The sequence below is a fragment of the Sorex araneus genome, chromosome 5 (genome assembly GCF_027595985.1).
Source record: "Sorex araneus isolate mSorAra2 chromosome 5, mSorAra2.pri, whole genome shotgun sequence".
NCBI classification, from domain to species: Eukaryota; Metazoa; Chordata; class Mammalia; order Eulipotyphla; family Soricidae; genus Sorex; species Sorex araneus.
Window position 1 is genome coordinate 102,956,963 of NC_073306.1, and position 24,502 is coordinate 102,981,464.

General features: G+C 38.2%; 1 protein-coding gene across 4 annotated transcripts in view; it reads left to right on the top strand.

The window, feature by feature from the left end:
• The window catches only part of ARID5B (AT-rich interaction domain 5B), a 198,725-nt gene that overhangs the window by 137,933 nt on the left and 36,290 nt on the right, over positions 1-24,502 (top strand). For 2 of the 4 annotated variants that reach the window (XM_004616517.2, XM_055139449.1), the window contains 3 exons: positions 15,165-15,277; positions 21,151-21,355; positions 23,270-23,322. In XM_004616517.2, coding sequence (XP_004616574.2) covers positions 15,165-15,277; positions 21,151-21,355; positions 23,270-23,322 — 371 coding nt within the window. Of the gene's footprint in view, positions 1-13,426; positions 13,692-15,164; positions 15,278-21,150; positions 21,356-23,269; positions 23,323-24,502 lie in introns of those variants that run through there. The other 2 variants (XM_055139450.1, XM_055139448.1) reach the window with 2 other exon arrangements.

Here is a 24,502-nt window from a genome sequence, read left to right on the forward strand (position 1 = left end):
TGCTTAGGGACTACACATGAATCTGCCCAGGAGTCACTCCTGGCTATGCTCAGAGACTAAAAGGTACTGGGGATTGAACCAGACTCAGCTGCACGGAAGGCAAACACTTAACCTTTGTATGATCTCTCTATCCCATGATTATAATTTTTGATTCTTTGTTTGTCTGGAGGGGTCACATCCCGCAATGCTCAAGGTTTACTTTTGGCTCTGTGCTCAGAGATTCCTCTTGGGAGTGATCATAGAACCATATGCTATGGGGGAATTGAACTCAGGTGAGCCACGAGCCACGTGCTATACTATCTCCCCAGCCCATAGATTTTAATTTTCAAACATACAAAGCACATCTTTAAGGCTCTGAATAGTCCTGGATATAAGACAAGTAATATATAAGATCAAGTAATCTTATTGGCAGAAACCTAGCAGCTTTGTATTATTTCCAGGCCTTCCCCCCACCCCCACTTCCCTGAACCCTGAGGCTGTGGTTAATAATGTCAAAAGAATGTTTAAAAATTGCTCTTCTGTTGATTCCAAAGAGTCAGAACCCTCACGTGGTTTAGAGTCCTGGGCTAGGAATCAAATTCTAAATTTAATTCCAGCCACTATGAATGTCTTAGTTCCTTACTTCCTCACCATGTCGCCATGGTTCAGTTTTCCCATCTGCAAAATAGGCATAAGATGCCATTTCTGCACATGGCTCAGTTGCACACAAGGACTCACATTATATCGGGGCACAATATCATTTTTCACCCCATAATAGGAATTAAACAAAAGTCCTTTGAGTATGTACCTTGTGTATACGCCCTGTGCTTAAATGCTGATGAATTTCAGAGGTCAGCAAATACCGCCCCTCTTCTTTCTTGCTTTCTTTCTTTCTTCTTTCTTTCTTTTTTTAAGTTAAACAAGGCTAACTAGGGAATTCATTTTAGAATAAAAAGCATGAAAGAAAGGGTATTTCAGCTTGCACAATAGTACAAAGGAGAACAAGAATCATCATGTTTGCTAAAGAACTCACAGCTGTTTAATTTTATAGTAAAATTACTTGAAGAACTTTGCTACTTTGCTAATTCAAAGACAAAACCAAACAACTGTTGTTGCAAAACTGAACTTCCACGTGTGAGTGGAAAAGCCAAGTGAAGATTAATCTGCTTCTAAAATCATATAAATACAGGACACTTTTGTTAATGTTGGTTGGAGGAGTGGCTTTTATCTAAAATGAAGACACGTAAAAGAAGGAAATGGTACATTTACTGGTAATAAGATGAAAAATAGTTTGTGTTCTCATGGACTTTGCCCCCAGCTTTTTTGCTTAAGCGGCTCAGTCTGTTTTAATATCAGGTTTGTTTGCTTTTTGGAGATGGGCCTGTTAGGCAGGAAATTGTCAAAAAGCATACAGCAAAACTTTTAAACGTTTTTAAAATTATTATTAAAACAATCTTTAAATTAAGAAAAATCTTACTGTATTTCAAATAAACTGTCAAATTAGAAAACCAATCACTGAAGTTAAGAGTTCAGATTTTTTAAATAAAATTTTCTATATAGAGGACAGAGAAAGATAAGTTGTGTACCTACACTTGGTTCTGTAAATTCCAAGTTTCCATATGTTGTCTATTGTCAGAAGCAAACAAATTGCTTCTTACTTTTTTTTAATTTAAAAGTGCTTTTTCTTCCATATTAGGGAATTATTCAGACTTCTTTTCGTGGTTCCTATAATTCCAAACCAGTTGGAACATCAGTCTATTTTTGGTTATGAAAGGACTTTTAAAATACGAGCATGATTTTTTAAGGATCTAAACCTCATAAAAATCAATTTGCCACATATATAACAGTTGTGGCTATAAATATAGTGAAGTCACTGTATTCCAGAAAGACAAAGTTCTAATTTCCATATCTTGTCCTTCCTATCCTCCTTTATATAGGAGTACTGAAAAATATAAATTCAAAATGTAAAAAACAACATAAGTTTGTGATTTGTGACTATTTCTGTCAAGGATGAATTGCGTTTACCTGTATTTGATTAAACTCTTATTAAAGTTTCTGGGTTTTTATGGTCTTCCCAACACTGCATAAATTCACCACGAGAGGGCAACCAAGAGTTTACTTTCAGCTAACAAAGCTAGAAATGGTTTTAATATCAACTAAGTGTTTTAACTTGCTAAGGATTTAATCTCCGCCTTCTGATTGCCACACATGGAGCCTCTGAGTTTCCATTAACAACGACTAATAATCCAAATAAAGTTCTTCCGGGAGAAAATATAGGCAGACTCTTGCAGACAAGAGCTTTTGCCCAAATAAGGATCCCTTTTGTGGAGACCCCATGTGTTAGATAACCATCAACTGACAGTTGGTCATGAGTTAATAATGTTGGATGCTGAAATATGCATACCATGTGCTATAAAAGAGTTTGGAGGACAAAGAAAAATACTGCTATAGTTAGATATTAGAAACATGCCAGAGGTGTGCAGACTGCTTCATTGGATGTAGCATAAATGGCCAAGTAATTTCAGAAAAAGGATCATGTTACAAGTGTTATTCAGTACAATGTGTTATATTCATTGTACATTTTGTTGATGTTGCAGGGATTTAGTTCTTAATCTTTCTGGATGTTACTGCCTTAAATGTTATAGCAACTCTTGCCTTCTAAGAAAGGAAAATATTCCCTGAGCTTACTTCCATTGTTTCCTTTTTTTTTCTATTCTTTTATTTTTGCAGTGAAAACCCTAAAACACTTAGGTAGGGGATCCCTAAAATAAGCCAGGTTTGGGTGAATCTTTTTGACATCTTTATCTGGAGAATTGTTCATGTTTAGATATGTTTTTGTGTTGCTGCTACTACAGAAATAAAAATGTGAAGGGGTGGAGGGGAGAGTTTTGATTTTAGCCTTGGGATGATTGGACTCGCAGAGCACTGAGCAACCATCTCTCAGAATTCAGTCCTTGGGTGCTGTGAATATTTGAGGAAAAGATGTGTTTCTTCAACCCTTTTTCCTAGGATTAAAACCTTTCTGTTCTTTCCACTTTTAAGAGTTAATTGGAGCACCTGTCTTTAATGAGTAACTTTATATTGTATGCAACTGTGGGTGCTGGAGCCATAGCACAGTGGGTAGGGCGTTTGCCTTGCACGCAGCAGACCCAGGTTCAATTCCTCCGCCCCTCTCGGAGAGCCCGGCAAGCTATCGAGAGTATCTCACCCACAAGGTAGAGCCTGGCAAGCTCCCTATGGCATATTCAATATGCCAAAAACAGTAACAACAAGTCTCACAATGGAGATGTTACTGGTGCCCGCTCAAGCAAAACGATGAGCAACAGGATGACAGTGATACAACTGTGGGACGTAAAACTCCTTAGCAAAACCAAGGAGCCAGGCCTCTGCCTTCAGGTTGCGCAGTATCTGATCTCTACCTGCAGATGAAATCTTGAAAAATGAAAGCACAAGCAGTCCATTCAACAATTTGAGATTAAGAAACTCCTTACAACTAGTACAAATCACTCAAGATTTATTTCTCTTATTTGTTTGCAAACGGCTTACATGATACCTAGCCTCGCTTGGTAAGAGGAGAGAATAGTTGGTAAAATAAATAGCCTCTTTTTCTCCCAAATTTCTGCCATCCCTCCTTTCCCTTCTACCTCCAGCACCACTACCACTTCTCAAGTCTGTTTTCAAGGGTTTCGTTAGCCTTGATGGCTTAGTTAATGAAGTTAATGAAATTACATTTTCATCAGGGCCGTTTACTGACCTCGAGTCAATGATTACCAGACTTGAATTTTATAAATGAGATGCCTCCAATTGGGCAAAAATTTGAGTTCTAAATTCTATACATACGTTCCCTTGGTTGCAATGAGTAAAATCCTGAATAGTATTGAAGCTTCAAATCACAAACTTTCCTAATTATTTTAGTTTACTAATTATTTAAGATATATTAATATTTCTTTTTATACTCTTAACTATAATGACTTATCTATAGCCATACCATTTAATTGTTCACAAAAACAGCATTGCAAGCCACTTGTAATTTAAAATTTTTTAGCAAACACAATTTGAAAGGTAACGATTGATATAGATTTTTCACTTCAATGAAAAATTTAATGACATTATATTAATCTTGTATATACAAAATATTATTTTAATATATAAAATATCAAATGTTACTAATATATAATATTTATATTTTTCTACTGCTTTTGATATTAGTATAGATTTTAAACTTACCACATATCTCAACTGGGATTAAACATTTCCTGTGGTCAGTAGCTAGAATAACCATATTGGACAAAGTATCTCTAAGTACTCTGAGATGTGTTTTATTATTTGCATCTGTTTGTTCTGGGATCATACCCAGTAGTGCTTAGGGATTACATCTGACTTGGCACTCTAGGGTCATTCCTGACACTGCTGGGGATTGCACCCGATTTCCTCCATGAAAATTTCATGTTCCATCCCTTTGAGTCATCACCCCAGTTGAGATATTTTACACTTAAAAAATAAAAGGGGAAGAAGTTCTACCTCTTCTGTATGTTATCTATATTAATCATAAGTTTATATTAGGATTTCTCCTCCATTGGATACCAACCGGTACTGTGTGATATCATCACTCTCACTATGAGTAACTGAGCACTCTTGCATACCCTGCCAGGTTATAATTATCTATTATTTAATGTACTATTAAGTATTATGGGCCATTGCTTCCATGCACAACCAGGCCCCATTCTTGTCTTCTTTGGACCCTCAGTCCACCCACTTTCAAATACACAAATACACACACACATACACACACACGTTATGAACTGCTTAGTATCACAGTAGAATTTTAAAAGTAATTTTCCAGTACTATGGCTCATTGTATCCACAGATAAAACTCAGACAGGGGCACTTGTAGTTTGTAAAAGAAAAAGAAATGAGAAGGATTTCCTGAGAAAAGAAATTGCCTCCAGAATCTACAAAGTAAACACTGGGATAGGGGTACACGGGGACCCAGGATCAATCCTGAACAGTCCATGTTCCCTCACCACTGCCAAGCATAGCCTTCTATGTGCCTGGGCACTGCCAGGGTGACCCCAGTGATCACTGGCACCACAGGGGCACCTGAGCATCCCCATACCTAGCATTGAATCCTCGAGAATGGTTGGCTGAAAATTGCTGGTTTGTCCCCCCTCCCTGCCCCCCATCAAATAAAGTCATCTCAGACAAACAGACAAAAGCATCTTTTAATTTCAATAAGAGATCACCTTCAATTATTCTTCTGGAAATGGAAGTAGAGTGAAACATCCCATTTATAAAGTGCAAGTTTCTTTCAGAAAATACCTTTAAAATGAAATCTAGAGCCTGTTATTTATTGTCCAAATGCTTTTTCTTGTAGATATAGCTTTTTTAATTGTATCCTTTGAACAATTAAAATGTCTCTCATAACATGCATGTCTGTAATAAGTTAAATATTTCCACGTACACACACATACAAAATGTTTTCCAAGTAGGAAATATTTTCTTTAGCGATGTAGCAAATCAATTATCCGCAATGTTGAAAATGGAATTTCTCATATCCAAACCTGGAGAAATGGTTGAACAAGAATGTTCTGTTTATGTATGCGTCTTAAAACTGTTCTGATATTTACTGCTTCTTGTGGGACCATTCCACACATACAAAAATATAGCCTTCACTTGTGTGCTTTCAGTTCCAGTAGTAATACCACAGGCTACATCAATCTTGGACTAGGATGAGCAGATGCAGTGATGTTAGAAAAAATAAAAGAAAAAAGTATTTCTAATTTTTGGAGGCCTTATCTTTACAAGCATCATTAACTATGAATACCAAAGTGTCTTTAAAAAGTATTTCCAATGTGGATCTTTAAATATCCCCAAACAAAAAAGCACAAGTATCATATTAATATTCTATTCTTATTGTTAACAATTATCCTAAGAAAGGCCAGATCTTGTTATTGAATAGTTTTCAAAAAGTAGAAACATGAGTTAATTAGAAAATTGAAGGGAAATGAACAGTGACACAGCACACTGATTTTCACTGTACTAAATTTCATGCCCCAATATCGGGCATGATCTTTTTACATAACCCTGAACCCCGGACTTGAGTTCAAAATGGTACATAGCTACCTGGCACCTGGCATAGGAAAAACACAGTGAGCTATCTGTGAAGGTGGAAGTTTGAGCATTCTGATGTCCACTTTTGGTTTTGCTGGATTCATGAGTTCATGACAAGACCACGAAGCAGAGGAAGAAAATCAAGAATTTGTAAGCAATATTCACACCTAGTCAACACTGCCACCTGTTCCGTAAAGTCCTGATTAAGATCTCAACTTTTGCCCTCCTGTCTTTGTATAGAATGTTTCAAATTCTAAGACAAAGAAGTTTTGTACTTAGACTTTTGAGACATGATCTATATAGACCATATCACACCATAAGTAAACAAGAGTGTCAGCAAATAAACTTCCTTGCCAACAACTTCATCCACTTTACAACTCCTGATGGGAACTTTTAACTAAGAAAAGGTGCCCTGGAGATTAGTGCAAATAGCCAGAAAAACAAAACAAAACATACAAAAAAAAAAAAAAACAAAGAAAAGGTGAGAGTTTGAAAGATTTAACACAGATTGCAATCTGTTTTCCTATTTCAGGAATTTTCTTCTTAATGAGTCAATCTTCTGAAAATCTAGAATATCTCCTCACTCTATGCCTAAATTTAGTCTCCAGATTTTCCCTTTGGTCCTCTAATGGTAGTGAAAAGCATCCATAATCTAATCCCTTTCTTCCTTGTAAGAAGGAAAAAAAAAGCCCTATTATAGCCTCCTAGAACATTTCTGCATTTCTTTGGAATTCATTACATCACTTTAGAATAGTATATAGATAACATTTGTTCATTTAAATTTCTCTTCCTCCACAAGAGGCAGAGGGAAAATAAAGATGGAGATCTGCCTGTCACTGCTGGTAAAACCCGACTACAAAAGAGGTTTGCTTGTGTTTTAAAGACAAGAATGCATGGAGTCACGTGTTTTCAAACCAATTAGCAATACAGATGAGCTAGCAAGTGTGTTCCATTTATAGGGCAGGGGAAGGGGAGAAGGCAAATAATTTGTGTTTTTAAGTGTTTCTGAGAAATGAAGACCTCCAGGGCAGAGAGAAGGCAGATCAGGAAATAGCTATGCAAATCACATGCCTCTGAAATTACTAAAACTTTGATCAGGAGCATTAACAATGGCTCCAGCATCCACAAGTATGAAACAAGGAATGAGTAAGACTGGGCATGTTTTGGAAGGGATTACATGAGTGTTTACTTACATGGTTTGTTGAGCAGTCAATGAAGTCCCTGGCTGTTTTGAACTGAAGCTGCCTGAGCAGTCCAGGTATGGAAACTTAGTCATACATTCCACTCTCTTTGGTGACTTGAGGATCTCAATGATTTTGACAAAGGGCCAAAGTGACTGGATCTTGTATAAATGCAGCTTCCTGTTTTATCTACCCTTGCTCTTACAATACAACTGTTCACCCTTCCGTAGGATGCAGAGGGGGCACCTTTATATGAGAACACTGTGCATGCCAAATTGTAGTTAGTAGGTGTGAAGGTTTACACAATTTCAGGTTATGTGTGGCTTGTGCTGAAGCAAATTTATAAACATAAAGCCTGGTTCTTACCTGGCCATCACATCTAAAGTGGCAATGTGTTCATTCCTTAAGGCACACCTACTCATCCTTCTCTAGGACTGAGCATTTCACGCTGGTGGTGTTTAAGAATGAGGGTGTTTAAAGCTTCTCTATTCTGGGTTCACAGCTCTGGACTCAACGTATTTATGCCTTTATTTGAGAAAGAAAAATGACTTTAAAAGAAGCTGCCAGGAGAATTACCAAATGATAGAATTTCTTGCAGGGCTATGTTTTACCATAGCTATTGCTTAAAATGCATCATTTTAGTCAGAGTTTTCCACAAGATGAAGTTGAGCTTATTGGTGGTCCCATATGTTCATATCTCAGGGGTTATAGTTGTTTCTCAGACATTTCTGTAGGGTATAGAAGATTGTTTATGGGAAAATAGAATAAAAATAAACTTGAATCTTAAACATATGTGTTGAGCCCTTCATGAATCTCAGAAATGTTCAACCAATTAATAGTTTGGGACCAGGGCTAGTGTATTTGATACTACTCTATGAGTTGGGAGGAGTTGGGAGTGTATGGTATATAGCTATAGCTTCAAAAATATCAGGAACTAATTTTAAAAAATTTAGAGTTAAAAATATTGCCTTTAAATTAAAGCCAAAATGATGGCTGAGAGCTTGCTTTCTTTTATTTTTATTCCCTCAGTATTGGAAAACTGAAATTCTGTAAGAGATTATCTGTGAAATGCCTTTCTTTTATTACACCCATAAATTTTAGGAGTGGCTTTGATCAAGCCTTTTGCCATTCTTGGTTTCTAAATCTTTTACTCATACGTTAATAACTTTAAAAACACTCATCCTATTTTGGTTGTAGTGAAAGAGGAAGTTTCTAAATAGTCAAAAGGAAAACATTGAAAATAGGGCACAGTAAATGGTAACTAAATTAAGGTAGTTTTTTTTTTTTCCTCCCCCAGAGAGAGCAATGCTCCATGTTGAAACTTGACAAAGTATTTTAAGATTATTGTCTGTAAAGAAAATGTACCAGAGAATTGAGATCCTCAGAGGAATGGCATTACAGAAATGCAAAGTATTATCAGTAATGCAACACTATACATAGAACAATGTCAGTCCCTAATACTTCAGTCAGTGGAGCTAGGTTTTCTTGCTCATGTTGAGTAACACACACACACATACACAACACACACATACACAACACACACGCACACACACCCACACCCCTCACACCCGCCCCCAGCAAATCAAGTGAGTTAAAGCTCTGCCCACTTCCTCTAAACATTGACCTTGCGGGTCAGCGCTTAGGAAAATATTGCTTGGTTTTCCATTCCCCTAACACTATTCCTCACCAATAAGCAAGTCCTGTCTCTGAGTGGAAGCTCACAAAGAATTTCTTGAGAGAATATGTAAGCTGTGCTGGCAACAACATCCTCTCGGCAAAATGAGAAAAAAAGAGTTGTTAACTGATGAGTCAATCCAGCTTTTATAGCAGTTTATCTTCGTGGTATTTCCAAGAGCATAAATGTTATTTTTAAAAAAAGAAAAGAAAGAAAAAAAGGACGGTCATGACAGGAAGAACAAAGTTAAAAAAAAAAAAAAGAGCATTTAAGCCAAAAGCAATTTTCTCTGCCAGTAACTGGTTACATTTCCTTTGTTTTATGATTATTATTGCAAGAATGAGGGTTGAGATGCAAGTTTCCCACACCTTCACTGCCCTGACACATAACTTGTCAGAACCAAGTGAAATAAATATGATATTTGAATGTATGTAACTTTGACCTTCTAGACTCTTGGAAAAATTGTTTTTGCTTTGTTGTCTTATAGTCTTTTTTTTTAATATTTGAAGGAGTTAAAAGAAAACCCAAACATATGGGTTAGATGTCTCTGTAGCCTGGAGCACCGGGGGTAGCTGATTCTCCTGGGATTAACACCTATAGAAATAGCAGTGACTTCACAAAGGTGAATACTTGTTAATTTCATGGCACTGAGTAAGAGGAACAGATGGGTAGTCAGAGAGAAAAATATGTTTTAAAAACCACAGAGATTTTAGAGGTCGGAGGGATAGCACAGCAAGCAGGGCACATGCCTTGCACGCAGTCCATGTGGGCCAAACCCTGACTCAGGAGTGATCCCTGAGTGCAAAGCTGGGAGTAAGTCCTGAGCACCACTGAGTGTGGCCCCTAAACAAAAACAACCAAATAGCAAACAAATAAAGACAGCTTTAAAGTGATCTCTCACCAGTTTAGCAGGAAAGTCAATGACCCGCTGCGAGTGGATGATGGACATGATGTGTAGTTACTGGAAGGTTGTGGCTTTAGTGGAAGACTCACCTGCTGAGTCAGGAATGATGGGGACCTTACTTGCTGTCACCTCTATAGGAAGCTGTTTGCCACCTAGGATGGGCTGCCGCACACCTCCTGCTCTGCGGTATTTGAGAGTGTTTTCACTTGGGGAAAGCAGTGGTGACTGCTAGCCCAATTTAATAATCCAAACACCTCATTGGGAGGCAATGAGTGCATATATCTGTCTATTAGAGAGAAGTTCCTTAAAGTGGGGGCTTTGTATCAAGTCTAATTGTCCGGTTTAGAATCATGCTACCAATTTCCAGTCACATAACCTCAAAAAAAAAAAAAGACTTTTATTTTTATCTTGGTTTCATGGTCTGTAAAATGGGAACAATAACTGTGCCTTTCTGTTGACTTTCTCTTTTTTTTTTGATGTCTTGCATTTTTTTAATTGAATCACCATGAGATACAGTTACAAAGCTTTCATGATTGAGTTTCAGTCATACAATGTTCCAACACCCATTCTTCCACAGGTGTACATTTCCCACCACCAAACCAATATCCTGTGCCCATCCCAGCCTGCCTTTGTGGCAAGCACTCTCTCTCTCCCCCGTCTCCTCCCCTCTTTTTCTCTCCCCCCCCTCTCTTGCTCTCTCTCTCCATTTGGGCATTATGGTTTGCAGTACAGATACTAGAGGCCCATCATTGTTGGTCTTTTGCCGACTTTCAGCACACATCTCCTATCCAGAGAGATTCCTTCCAACCATCATTTTCATAATGATCCCTTCTCCATCCCAACTGCCCTCTCCCCCAGCCCTTGAGGCAGGCTTCCAACTGTGGATCATTTGTCTTGATCCTTGTTTCTGCTGTCCTTGGTTGTTAGACTTACACGATGGTTTTTATTTTTTACTTTCTTGTGATTTTAAAATTGTTATTATATGTAAAGTGCTCAGAAGTGACTGCTCCCTAAGTATTACTATAATTCATGTATAACACTGACAGCATTCATAAAAAATACATTTACTGAACTCAACATGATAGAGCCTGATGAGGTCTGGACAGTGCATTAAATATACATGTAAAAGAATTTATTGTTTCACACCATCTTTATTATCTTTGAGGTAGAATAGAGTCAGATGTGCTCTCGAATGTCTATAAGTATCTGTCGCTTGACACCAAGTATTAGCTAAAGAACTGAAGGCGGTTTTGTCTGCAGTTTTAGGATTTGAGATTGCTCCCTTAGCTGTCAATTTAGGGCAGGTTGAGATTGATCCAGGGCAGTTGGAAGTTATGTTAGCTCAGTTCTTATGTTAAAGAAATAAAGGCCAGGGATCAAAATGTTAATACAGTGGGCAGGGTGCTTGCCTTCCACATGACTGACCAGGGTTCGATCCCTGTTATTCCATATGGTTCCCAGAGCCCTGATCCCTGAGCCCAGTGCCAGGAGTTAACCCTGAGCATTGCCAGATCTGATCCAAAACTCAATATAAATAAAAACTAGAACTTCCACCCACCTTTGATTACCACCACACCAGTAAATACTTGTTTTCTGCAACCCAGCAAGTGAATACTTTCCCCTGATCCTTTGGAGGGAAAATGTAGCCTGCATTTTTTTCCCCCTCGAAATGAATGATAGAAAATTTTTGTTGCCTGATATTTTGCCCTTCCCTCCTTAAAGTCTCTCATCCAAAGTTTTATCTGGGTTTTATGGATGCAAGAGATCTCAACCTGTGTTCTGAGGGCCCCCTGTAGCAGTGTAGCACCGCCATCCTGTTGTTCATCAATGTTGCTCGAGGGGGCACCAGTAACATCTCCATGTGAGACTTGTTTTTTTGTTTTTTTTCTTTTGCTTTTTGGGGTCACACCTGGCAATGCACAGCAGTTACTCCTGGTTCTGCCTCAGGAATTACCCCTGGCGGTGCTTAGGGGACTATATGGGATGCTGGGAATTGAACCCGGGTTGGCCGCATGCAAAGACAAAAGCCCTACCTGCTGTGCTATTACTCCAGCCCCTGTGAGACTTGTTCTTACTGTTTTTGGCATATCAAATATGCCATGCATAGCTTGCCAGGCTCTGCCATGCGGGCGGGATACTCTCGGTAGCTTGCGGGGGCTCTCTCTCCCAGAAGGACAGAGGAATTGAATCCGGTCAGCCGAGTGCAAGGCGAACACCCTACCCGCTGTGCTATCGCTCCAGTCCTCACTCTATCCTTTATGTTCTATTTTCCCAGGAACTATTTATGCCCTTCAGGACATTTATGCACAATATCTGGAAGGCCATGGCCTCATGGGATTCTAGGTACACATGCTTCACCTGTAATGGGAACCAAGAACTTTAGGTTTTCTCTGTCAATTCCCAGAGCAGATTGAAGTCTCTGATTTAAATCATTGATCAATAAACTGAAGTCTATTACTAGATTTCAAGGGTATGTAGTAAAGGTGAATGGAGTATCCCAATAGGAGTGCCCAGTAGAGATGGTATATATACGGTCAGCGCGTGAAGACATGGATTAGGTTCATGTGAACATCTTCCTTCGCACTTTACATCGTGTTCATTCAGCAAATCTGTGCGATTGCAGTGCTATCTCCTGGAAGTACGCTGGGGCAGATGAAAGGTGAATCTGACATGGTCCTTAAGAAAATTCCAGTTTAACATAATAAGTCATAAAGACAGCTCTGATGCAGAGAGCACAGGGATGCCCTCCGTAAGAGGAGGCAAGAAAGGCCGTTCAAGGGGGAGCTGACAGGTAGATCTGAATTTGAGAATTGAGGAGTTTGGGGGTGGGGGTGGGGCTGGGAGTGGGATTTTACCTAGCCAGACCTGAAATATCAGTTCCCTCTTAGGGACAGGAGGGCTTTTCCTTTTAATCAGATCCCATTCAGAGCATAAGCTTGTTGTGACCAGAATATTAGGTGCTGGTCCGTTCTAAATTTGTAATTCTCAGAATCCACTAGGGAGAGACATGTGCTTTTGAGTTTTGAAAACAACTCAAAGCAGGGAGAAAATAGACCCGATTTGGGGATGACTTATTGTCAGTTCCTGGAACCTTTGCCTTTATTTAAAACAGCCTGTTCATTGCGAGTTCTAGCTAAAAGGCCCCTGGGATTTGAAAGCTTTTCTGGAAATAAATGCCTTTTCGATTGAAATGCTTTTCACCAAAACGTTAAGAATGAAAGATCATAGTAACAAGGCTGGGAACAGAGGCGATATTGTTGTGTTTCTTTTTTTAATGAAATGCCTCAGACTTAACTCCAAGACCTGTTTGCTTCTCTCGGGTTTCTGTCCGGCGATTATTTTGATTAGGGACATGAAAGTAACATTCTTCTCTCACGGTCATTAGAGACTTAGCACTCGGGTCAGCGGTGGAAACACTTCTGTGCTACACCGGAGTTTCCAGACCAAAAAGAGCCCACGCCCGGGCTCCCGGGCTGAGGTCCGCGGTCGTTGGGGAAGGAGAGCAGGAGGTCAGGCTCCAGCAAACAGGCAGGATGAAATCATCAGTGCCGTGCAGGGAGGGAGGGGAGAGCGCAGAGCCCTCCCTGCCAGTCTGGCAACTCCGGCTAAGTCCTCGGAGCTCATCCCACACGCTCCGTGCTAGTCACTGCTGTGTTTACATGAGTAATGGGGCTGCCGGGGGAGGGGAGTTGTGAGCAGAGCGCGGAGCCCCGGGGCGCGCATTCAGAGGGAAGCTGACGTCCACCCAGTGGGGACTCCAGGGCCGCGCCGCGGACAGTCGCGTGCTGCAGCTCTCATGCGCACAGACGTCGTCAAGGCAGATGTGTGTCGACTGGAATGGGTAATCGCGACTTTCTCTTCGCTTGGTTTTCTTTCTTTGTTGTTGTTGTTTGTTTGTTTGGGAGCTTGTTTGCCTGGGATCATTCCGGGCCGGCTTTCTGCGATAACTTTCAGCCCCGGCGTTTTTTTTTTTAATGGGGGGAAAGGAGGAGAGAGTGGGATAGTGGGGTTGGGTGTGGGGGGCGGGGGGAAGAGTTGAAATGGGGGAGGGGGAGGGAGGGAGGGAGGGAGACTGAACTCCAAAACCGTTTTTTAAAAAACTTTCGTGTGATTTGGAAAGGCAAGTTTGGCTTTTCTGAGCTTTGTCGACAGCGAGACTGTTATCCTCAGTAGAGAAAAAAAAAAAAAAAAAGCAAAAACCAAAATTAGTGGGATTAATTTTACTTATATAATGAAACGTGCCCGAATCACTGACTAGCTTTGTGACCTAAGGAAGACTAACAATTCAGAATGCTGATTTGTTCAAAGTTGGCGTTGTTCGAATCCCACTTCAAACTAATAAAAAAGCATGGGTACCTTCAAAGGTCTGAAAGAAATTGTTCTGAGCGTAGTTCATTAGTTTGGAATTTCAAGGGCTAAGTTGACTAAACTAGTTGATTTAATGTTGCTTAACTTTGCGTGATGAAGTTAAATGTGAAAGCTGATACCCTACTGTTTCAGCATTCAATAAACAGCAACCTTTTCTCTTGTTTTCCGTATGGATCTCACATAGATTCAATCTTTACAGCAAATATATGAATTTGACTTTTATCTTGTCTATATCTTTGAAAAACATATACTCTGAAGTCAGGCTAATCCTTTTTAAAAGTTATTTTAAGTAACCTTCAAGTGCTTCATAAAGTATATGAGCATGTTCCTTTAAGTGTATCTGCCAGATATGCTGAGATTTGAAACAGGCTAGTTGCAATACTATTAGTAAATTCATGTAATAGTATTTTTACATTGTTGTCATAAATGCCTCTTTTTATAGCGATGTGTGTGCTTAAATCATAATCTGAAAGAATTCCCATGCCTCCACTTTTGAGGAGAGCTGTTTTCAAATGTTATATTACTCTAATTTCATAATGGACTGGCTTATCACCTAGGTTTCTGAAAACAAGATTCAAAACAAAAAACAAAGAATGATCTTTGGAGCCTGGCTCAGGGTTATCTTTCAGCCAGATATGTTTCTTTTTCTAACAATGGGGAAGTGTGTTTTCCTTATCAGCATCCTTTTAGAACTCAGAACTTTATTTTCTTTGTATTAGTTTGCTGTGTTAAAGTGTAATAGATTAGCTCAGAGAAACATATATAGAAGTGCATGTCTACCAAGATGAATCCTTCTAAGAGAAGTACAGGCTGAAAGCTCATTCTCACAGAAGTGTACATTCCTCTAAACAATAGGAGGAGATCTCTGTAGTGAAGGGTCGGTTTTTAATAAAGAAAAACCCATGTAGACCAAAATGCCTATCAATTGTTCTCTGTTTGTTTTCAGCGCCAAATCTTAAAGGCAGACCACGCAAAAAGAAATCATGCCCACAGAGAAGAGATTCATTCAGTGGTGCTAAAGATTCAAACAACAATTCTGATGGCAAAGCCGTCGCCAAGGTATGGTTGTTCAGCTCCTGGTATTCACTTGGCTGTATTTCTTTATTTTTTGTTTTTCTTTTTCTTTATCTTATGTCTTGGGGATAACTTTGAATTCAGAATCTGACTCTAGGACTCACAAGTCTCTGCCTATTCCCCTCTAGCTCTCTTCCCCTGGGCAGCCAGGCAGGGGAGGGGAGAAGTGGAGGCATTTTGATTAGTCAACAGAAAGACTTGCCACCTCCCAGTTTGGCCTGTTGGGTAAAGGACAGATGATTAAGCGCCCACGTCACTGAAGCTGAGATTTCATAGTAAGTGACACAATGACATAGTTTACTCTTCTTGTGTCAAAAATAGACCAGAATCATCCTCTTTCTGAATGTGCTCATCTAAATATGTTTCAGAGATTAATAGAGGATGAAATTAGAAATGACTGGAATTAATCTTTTTAGTTCTGCTTTTTTCAAAGTCACCTCTAATTTAAAGACACATGGTGAAATATGTACATGTGTACATGGGTAGACATGTATGTATGTACATTTATGTACCTTTAACAATCTTTATTAGAATAAAAAGTCAAATTATTGTCTTTTTATCAGGGCTAGACAGTTATGCCTAAGCATTCTTTGCAATCCTGAAATTGTCTGCCTGAAGTATTTAGCACCAGGAAGGGTGAGGTGTCATTTCATATTTTTAGATTTATCTTTTTGACTTCTGTGGGCTTGGATCAGATTTCTAGGGCTCTGTTTACTGGGTGTTTGCAGTTAGGTATTATTTCTGTGCCAGAGATATCAATAGCCCCTTTAAGACTTGGAAACCAGACTTCAACTGAAACCACGTTTCCAGATCCAAGGATTAAACTTCTGAAAAGAGCATTTTGATTAGTGGTGAATTTTGAAGTTTGGGATATAGAAAAATAGGGACTAGGTTCTGTGTTGAAAATCTGTTCATTTTTTTGCCCTGTCCGTAACTCCTTCTCCCAATATAATGAAGAAAACCTAGATATTCAGATTCTAGAAATCTTATTTACAAGGAAAATTATCTCATCAGGAAGTTATGATTAAAATTTCTCTCTACATCCAAGATTATAAAGGTTAAAAAGAGTATAAACAATAGAAGTGTGTCTTTCCTGGCTAAAATAAAATCCTTCCCAAAGTTATTTTTATCCTACTTGCTTTACCTTCTATGAGTGAGTGAGTGAATTTACATGGATATCAAGAAAAAAGGGCATTTTTTTTTAGCAAGTTGGATATCTTGGCCTTTGAACTACCTATCTAGGGTTTCAGTTTATGTGACCATAGATGATGTCAGCAGTAGCAATTCACCCATGTTGTGGTTTGCAAGATTCTGCAGAACAGAATGGCAAGGTTTTAGGATGGTAACGTTCAGCTTACACTGCCAATATCTTGTGTTGGCGCCTTTCCCCATACTTCTGAGATGATATCATGTATTTACCCCATCATGTTCTGTACCTGGGCCCAGCCTGATGAAGCTGTTTGTCATGTCAGTTGAAGTCACTAAACAAATATGCCCCTGGGAGTTTAAAAAAACTAAACCAATCAGTCTGAAAGTACAGTACCTTCAAAATCTCTTCCTATCAAGGTTAGCCCAAGACTTACATTAGGACCTAAAGAGAATAGAATGTGCTCGCCTGTGCTGGATGTTTACTGGCTATCCTTATGACAGAGAGAGAGAGAGAGACAGACAGACAGACAGACAGACAGAGACAGACAGAGACAGACACAGAGAGACAGAGAAAGACAGAGAGAGATAGGATAGTCAAACCTGGGTTTTTGATGTGATCCTTTCTACTCTCTCTCTCTTATGAGCTATTCAGAATTCTTATGAGGAGAATCATCCTTCCTTGTTAATTCAGTGGTGAAAGGTTGAATGTCCTGTTGTGATCAGCTCCTGGGGACTGGTCTAAATGTCTAGCTTTTCTCAAGGGTATCAGATTACAGTCCTATCTTAGCTGCTTCTGGTGGGTCGGTCAAGACCACTTCATCTCAGAGATGGTAGGTATGAAGTGTGGAGGGCCTGTCTATTGACACCAATAGACAGTTGTAAAATCCCATGAGAAAGAACAACTCCCATCTTGGGCCAAGACACTGATGAAAAAGATATTTGTGTCTTAAATAATTCTTTTTACCAGGAAATGCTAGAGTAAAATTTATAAGCATGTGAGCACCTCATCATTTGCTTAACCGGAAACATCACTTTAGGTGGCACTTTGGCTTTATGAACAAGGCTTATGTATGTGTTTTTCCCCCCAGAATGCTTCAAACTGACCATTTGAAATGATCACAAATACTAGCTTTCCGTAACTCCACAAAACGGTCCTCAAAGAGAACCTACTGAGTTTTTTGTTTGCCACAAACAAACTATATTAACTAGTGGGCTCATCTCCCTTCCACCATCAAAAGCTTGCACTTTCTCATTGAGAATTGAAAACTGGCTTTGCAAGACTTTTTCAAGGGGAAGAAAATTTTATAACTTTCAAAAATAAGCAGTAATGGTATAGGGAAGAAACTACCAGTTATTTGAAGATGTCATGAACAAGTCCTATTCAACTCTGCCATTTTCTTGACACCTTAGCACATATGGGAACCCAAGCCAGTTCCTTGGTGATCTATGCTAGTGAAATCTTAATCATGGCCTTCAATGGAAGACCTATATTGATGGAAGGCAAAAACAATCTTTATATCCTGTGAGCACTTTCCAAAGGCAGAAGTGTGTAGGAGGTTATTTGTATTGTAAAAGGAACATAAAACAAAAATTATGCTGTGCAGATGTTCTTTCATTTATATCACAATCCTACTTTTGATATTTCTCAAATGTGATGCTTTCATTATTTTCAGTGTTTTCTACCCAGCGTGTTCATTAGAACTGCCTTTAGGAATTATCCTTTCTATTTTCTGAGGATGTAAATGAGAGTCTCCTCCCATGTCAGGGCCCTTTTTAGAGTTAGACTCCAGCTTCTTTTCTGCTGGCTAAGCACTTCTGACAGCTGCATTTGAAAACTGGATTAGTTAACAACTCAATCTAGTGAGAGGATATGGCTAATATCAAATAGACAATGGTTCATTGAAATTGTTAAATGTGAATACTTTAATAGCACTTTCTAAACAGTGATAACTTTGGAAACTCTAAAGCTCTTAGTAAACTCAAGGCATTTGGATCAAGGAAATGTAGATCTTATAATTGATAGTTGTCCACTAAAGGTTGAGGTTTCTTTTTGTTGTTTGTTTGTTATTGGGCAACACTTGGAGGTGCTCAGAGATTACTCCTTACTCTGAGCTCAGTAATCACTCCTGGCAAAGGTCAGAGGACTATACTGGGTGCCAGGGATTTAATTCTGGTTGTCTATGGGCAAGGCAGATACCTTACTAGCTATACTGTCTCTAAAGTACCAAAGTTGAGCTTGAGTTTCCTTATGGTAAACATAAATAAGAGGTCCCATTCCAAAATTCATTGGTCAACATGCTGAAAATGTTAGCATTATCTATATATTAGTATATGTATCATAATATATAATACATATTTATATATGAATGTGATCTGTTCCTTCCCAGAGACAGAATACCTACTTTAAAGGATTCTTTTGTGCTCATTGAAGAAATGTATGGGGCTGGACCAAGAAAGACCCATTTTTGCTTCCTAAAAAGTAGTTGGGCTACAGGGAGGAGTGATAGTACAGCGGGGGCGCAAGGAGGGGTGTTTGCCTTGCATATGGCTGACCCAGTTCCATCTCCAGCATCCCATCTGGTCCCCCCATGAGTATTTCCTGAGTGCAGTGCCAGTAGTAACTCCTGAGCCTCACCAGGTGTGACACCCCCCCAAAAAAAAGCCACAAATAAAAAAGCAGTTGGGCTTTCAGGAGCAGCCTGCTGGGAAGCCCACTGAGGTTCAGTCTAGAATTCAGCAGCCTTATTTCACCTGGAGCCTTGACTGAAAAGCAGGGCATCACTGGTTTGACCATCCACTCTGTGCTTTTCTTCTGTTTCTGGATATTTCTGTAGGGATGAGGCAGAATATCTGGACAATGAGACACGAAACCTTAATAAATGATTCTTCTGACCATTAGGCCTAATTTACATGCAGACCTTATGTTGTTCATACCAGTTTGGAGTAAGGCAGACCTAAATTGTAAACTCAGAGTACCTCATCTATAAATCTTATGAGCATTAAACATACTTTTTAAGCCCATAGTATTGTATGATGCTCATTTCTTATATTCAAATGATATTGAAGAGAAGACTTTATAGTTAGCACTCAAAAAGGCCATAAGTGAGGGACATTACTGATTGAAACCAGAGCTGAATTATAGATTTCATCATAATTTAGAGTCAACAGTCTAAAATTGGGCAATAAAGAATAGTGACAACATGAAATCTCATAGGATATGTGCCTTAATATGTTACAAAGTATTGAAGTCTGAAAATATTGTAAGTAAAAAGTCTATGTGGAAATGTTTCTTTAATTTCATTTCTATAGTCCCTTAAAAATTAAAATCTTATGTAGAGGTCAAATTGAATGAGTTGTGCAGGAAGTTTTATTTTTCCAGAACCAGTCTAAAGATATTAAAGAAATGCATTCACTTGAAAGAATAAGCAATAAAGAAAACCCTTAACAAATAAATAAGCAGAACTTTGTCTGTTTCTTGGTGTTCAGGAAGGAGACTCTGAAGGGTAAAGAAAAAGAGGAATCAAAAATCTGAAATGGAAAATGTCAAATATGTGGGACATTTTTATTCATAACATTTCCCCAGCACATACCTTCTTCTTTCCATGTTGGATATGTAGATGTAAAGAATATTGGAATGTACACATTCCCCATGGGCACACTTGAACTTCAAATTTGACCCTTTGTACTTCCCCTTTTACAATTAGAATAGCTCAGCAACTTAGTGTTATATTTAACAACCATCAAAGGCCTCTTGTAGAACATGGCAACGAAGAGGGAATGTTAGGTTAGTTGCTCTCCATGCCGAGTTCCACATATGCTGAAGCTGGAAGGAAGAACATCTGGATTGCTTACTACCATTTGGCTTTTAATTATGATGCTTTTTACATATCCTTCTTGGGCTTTGAGCTGACCTCTACACCTTCCTTTGTGACAAGTTAATATCTCCTATTATATTCTGAAAGATGACTGAAAAACAAGAAACATTGTAAAAGAAGTGATCCTTTGTTTTCTACTGAGGATCTATCCAACGCACCTCTCTTAAGTGACAGCACAGACCTTGTTGGTACCCTGGATACCAACAGCTGCTGGCACTGATTTATTTTTCTAGGTTACTGGAAGGTGTAGTAACAAAACAAATTTATTATGAAGAAATAGGCTTGTCTCTCTTTTTGAAACACAGTGCAAAGTTTGGAACAAGCATTTACAAAGGCTGCTCTGTTTGTGGACAATAGCAATTAATAGTTTCCTCTTTGGAAAAGAAAGTGTACAGAGGCAAAAGAATGGTCCTACCAGAGACAAACTCCATTTTGGGTTTCACTTCCACCTTACTTGTAAGGAATCTTCAAATAGCTAGAGTATACCTTGGCAAGCCACAACCCACTGTGGCCTGTTAATATAAATAAAGTTTTATTGAACTCAGTGCAAGCACTCATTTACATATTGTCTGTGGCTGCCTTTGTGTTAGTGTTGAATTGTTTGAATAGTCTCTGGGCTCCAAATTCAATAATATTGCTATTTGGCTTTTTATAGAAATTTGCCATCCCCTGCTCTAAAGGAGTTCATGTTTGTAATTACCCTAAAGTTATCTCAGGACAAGGTTTATTTGTAGGTTCACCTATCCTATTCAGTCAATGACACTAGCTATGTATTTGTTGGTTTTTCCAAGGCTGTGCTTGATTTAATGAGGCTTATTTTTTTCTTGTTTTCAGGTAAAATGTGAGGCCAGGTCAGCCTTGACCAAGCCGAAGAATAACCATAATAACTGTAAAAAAGTTTCAAATGAAGAAAAACCAAAGGTTTCCATTGGTGAAGAGTGCAGGGCAGATGAGCAGGCCTTTTTGGTGGCACTTTATAAATACATGAAAGAAAGGAAAACGCCAATAGAACGAATACCATACTTAGGTTTTAAGCAGAGTAAGTATACTTGTTTTCATTTCTAAAATAACAAAACTGCTTAGATTCTTAGATTTGTCCCCAAAAAGGTTTTTTTTTTTTTGACATAAGATTATGTTGAAATCCTAATCTGGGGATGATTTCTGTTTATACTAAATCTACAAATCATCCCAGCCAGGAATTTTTTTCCCTGTTTCTTTCCGCTACGTTGTTCCCTTCTGGGGCAGTTGCAGTGAGATATTTTTAGGCTTGAATCCACTGATTATGACTGGAAATAGACATGTTGAAAGTTTCTCATTTTCTGTTTTGTCAATCTTGAGTGTCTGTAACGCCTTTCTTCTGAGATAATAACATGACGTAGCTTTATCAGACACAGATGTTGCCTATGAAAACACAGTTTTTTAAAGGAGGACATTAAAAGGTGGACAAAACAACCATAAGGAGAAAACATACATCTATAGCTCTAAATTTGGTAAGAGATAATAGAACTCTGGTTTCAGAGAAAACAAGAAATAAGCAAATATGAGCTGAGAGCCCAATTTTGAATTATTTTGATAAGTACATTTAAGTAAAATCCTATATTTTTAGGCAGAAAAATGAACTCAGAGCTGAGCAAAATTCATATAAAAGGAGAAGAAACCCAGATTCTGATTACACAACTGAATATAAATTTTGCCTCTGAATTTTGTGGCACACAAAGCCATCAGCCCCTGGCTTGAAATAGTATTTTCTCCAAAAGCATCTTCCTAGATTAAAACCGTGTGTCATTTTGATGAAGAATGTCAAACCTGTATGTTTTACATAACAATTTACATACCTAATAGCAATTGGCACTGATTGCAAGAGAACACTCGCAGCCATTATAAACTTATATAAATACGAATGATTACAATGTTTGTCTGAAAACTGGTTGCTTGAAATAGAAGTAAAATTAATGTACTATGAACAGCTTTGTTGCATTATGCATTGATTTAGATTAAATCAAGGCCAAGGCAGGGCTCTTGATAGCTTTGAAATAGTGCAAGGTTCAATGAGGCTTTTCGAATATGTTGTGTCAAAGAGCCTTTTTTTCCCCCTTCATTTCCCTTACCAAGGAATTGCTTTAAATTCAATTTTCCCTTCTTGTGAAAAACATCAAATCTATAGCCGTCCATTCCATGATATTTGGTGTAATTTAACAGGGTTGCCAGCAGTTTGGCATAGTTTAACAGCATAAACATATGCAAACCCTACAAAAAGAAATCTGTTTTAAAAATAGTTATTTGCAACATTACACAGGCAAGTTAGGAAAATAAGTGAACTCATGATGCAATTTCTCTGTAAAGGAATTCCCTTTGATCTGCCCTATCACTGCTGTTACTTCCCAATATCAAGTGTAAAATATTTACTTTCCCACTCATTGCAAAGCACCATGTTAGTGATATACAACTTGAGACTTTCATATGGTGCTTCTATCAAACACTCGGTTAGGAAGGTAATTGTGTATTGGAGTGGCCGTTATTTATTGCTTATGGAGAGTTCTTGTCCGAAAGAAGTATATATTATTCTTTAATCAATGACTTCTTTCTGAGGGTTGTACATGACCAACCCCCATTTTGAAATTCCACCCTTTTCCCAAGGATGCTGTAACTTTAGCTTCTCTTGGTCTGCTGATGGCAGGGAGACTGAAACTGTCCTGTCTGTCATCCTAAAAATGGAATCATTTCCATATTTGTAACTGTTCTTAAAAATATTTTAAGTGGTAATGATATATCCTGTTATTAAATGCCCTTTGGCAAATTGTTTCCTAAGAACTTTGCTTTCTGAGGTACATTAGTGTTTCTTTTTTTTCTCTTTCTCATTGAAAAAACAAAACAAAGCAAAATGTTTGAATTGACATTTCTTGGAAATATGTTAATGCAATGCTTATCTAAATACTTATTGTCCCTCTAACAGTTAACCTTTGGACTATGTTTCAAGCTGCTCAAAAACTGGGAGGATATGAAACAGTAAGTGTTTAAGCAACTTAAATGAAATAATTTTGCAATCTAACTCCCCACTCCCCCCCCTTGACCAAACTGAAGAAAATGTAAAAGCAAACCATCACTGACTGCCTTTTCAAATAGTTCTACACTTTTGGGGGTTTATTGGGCCGCTTTTGGAAATAGTTCCAATTAGTTCCAGGTTTGGCAAAATTGTAAACTTGTCGTAAAAACTACTAGTGGAAAACATATGTAACTCTCCCCTGTCAGGGAAATTAGTTTGGTCTGTAATTTTTTCCCATGTTGAGAAAGGGCTATTATTGTACAACAAGCCAAGATTGCATAAAAGAAATTTCCCTTGGCAACCTACCTGACATCTGTTCATGTCTAATATGGGAAATGTATTAAAGGCTTTCAAAAGTAATCAGTATTGGCCATTAAGGAATAGAATGCAGCAGAATCTCTTCTCATTCTAGAGCAAAGCAGCTTTATTAGACAGGGGTCAGTACCGCATAAACAGGAAGTTATCAAACTTATTCAGAACAGGCTCTGACACTCTTTATCAGCTAATTCTAACTGACAGGAATGGGTTATTTTTAGCCAACAGGAAAATTTGATGGCCACGGATTTTTACAGCATGTATTTTAAACCAATAAAATGTTATAGCAGCAAACTAAGATTACAATCTTGAAATAAGAAGAAAGAGCTGCATTAATATATCACATTGAGGTGACATCTGTAATAAACTCAATTGACATAGGAGGATGTCGTCATTGGAAATATTTTCTCCACAACAATGATCAGATTAAGTTGTGCAGTTTCTTCTACAATTGAATAAGAGATTATTTTTTACTTTTTCTACAAAGTAATCTGGGCTATCTCTCCATTGTGGCAAAATGACAGAAAGAGAGACAGAGTCAAGAAAATGAAATTCATTCTAGTCCAAACATAATAACATGTTTCTTGCCAAATGTAGCATATTGTTGTATAAACTAATATTGCGGTTTGATGTCAGGGGCTTGGGATGAGAAAAGAGGCAAGCAGTGTGATTCAGATAACCTGATATTTACTATATATGCATTTCTATGAATTCTAAACATCCTTTTATGTGAGTATGTGTATGAAAAATGTTTATTGAATACATGTGCTATATGTACTTATAAGGAAATATAATACTGCTGAAATACATATAGAAGTAGATTTTAAA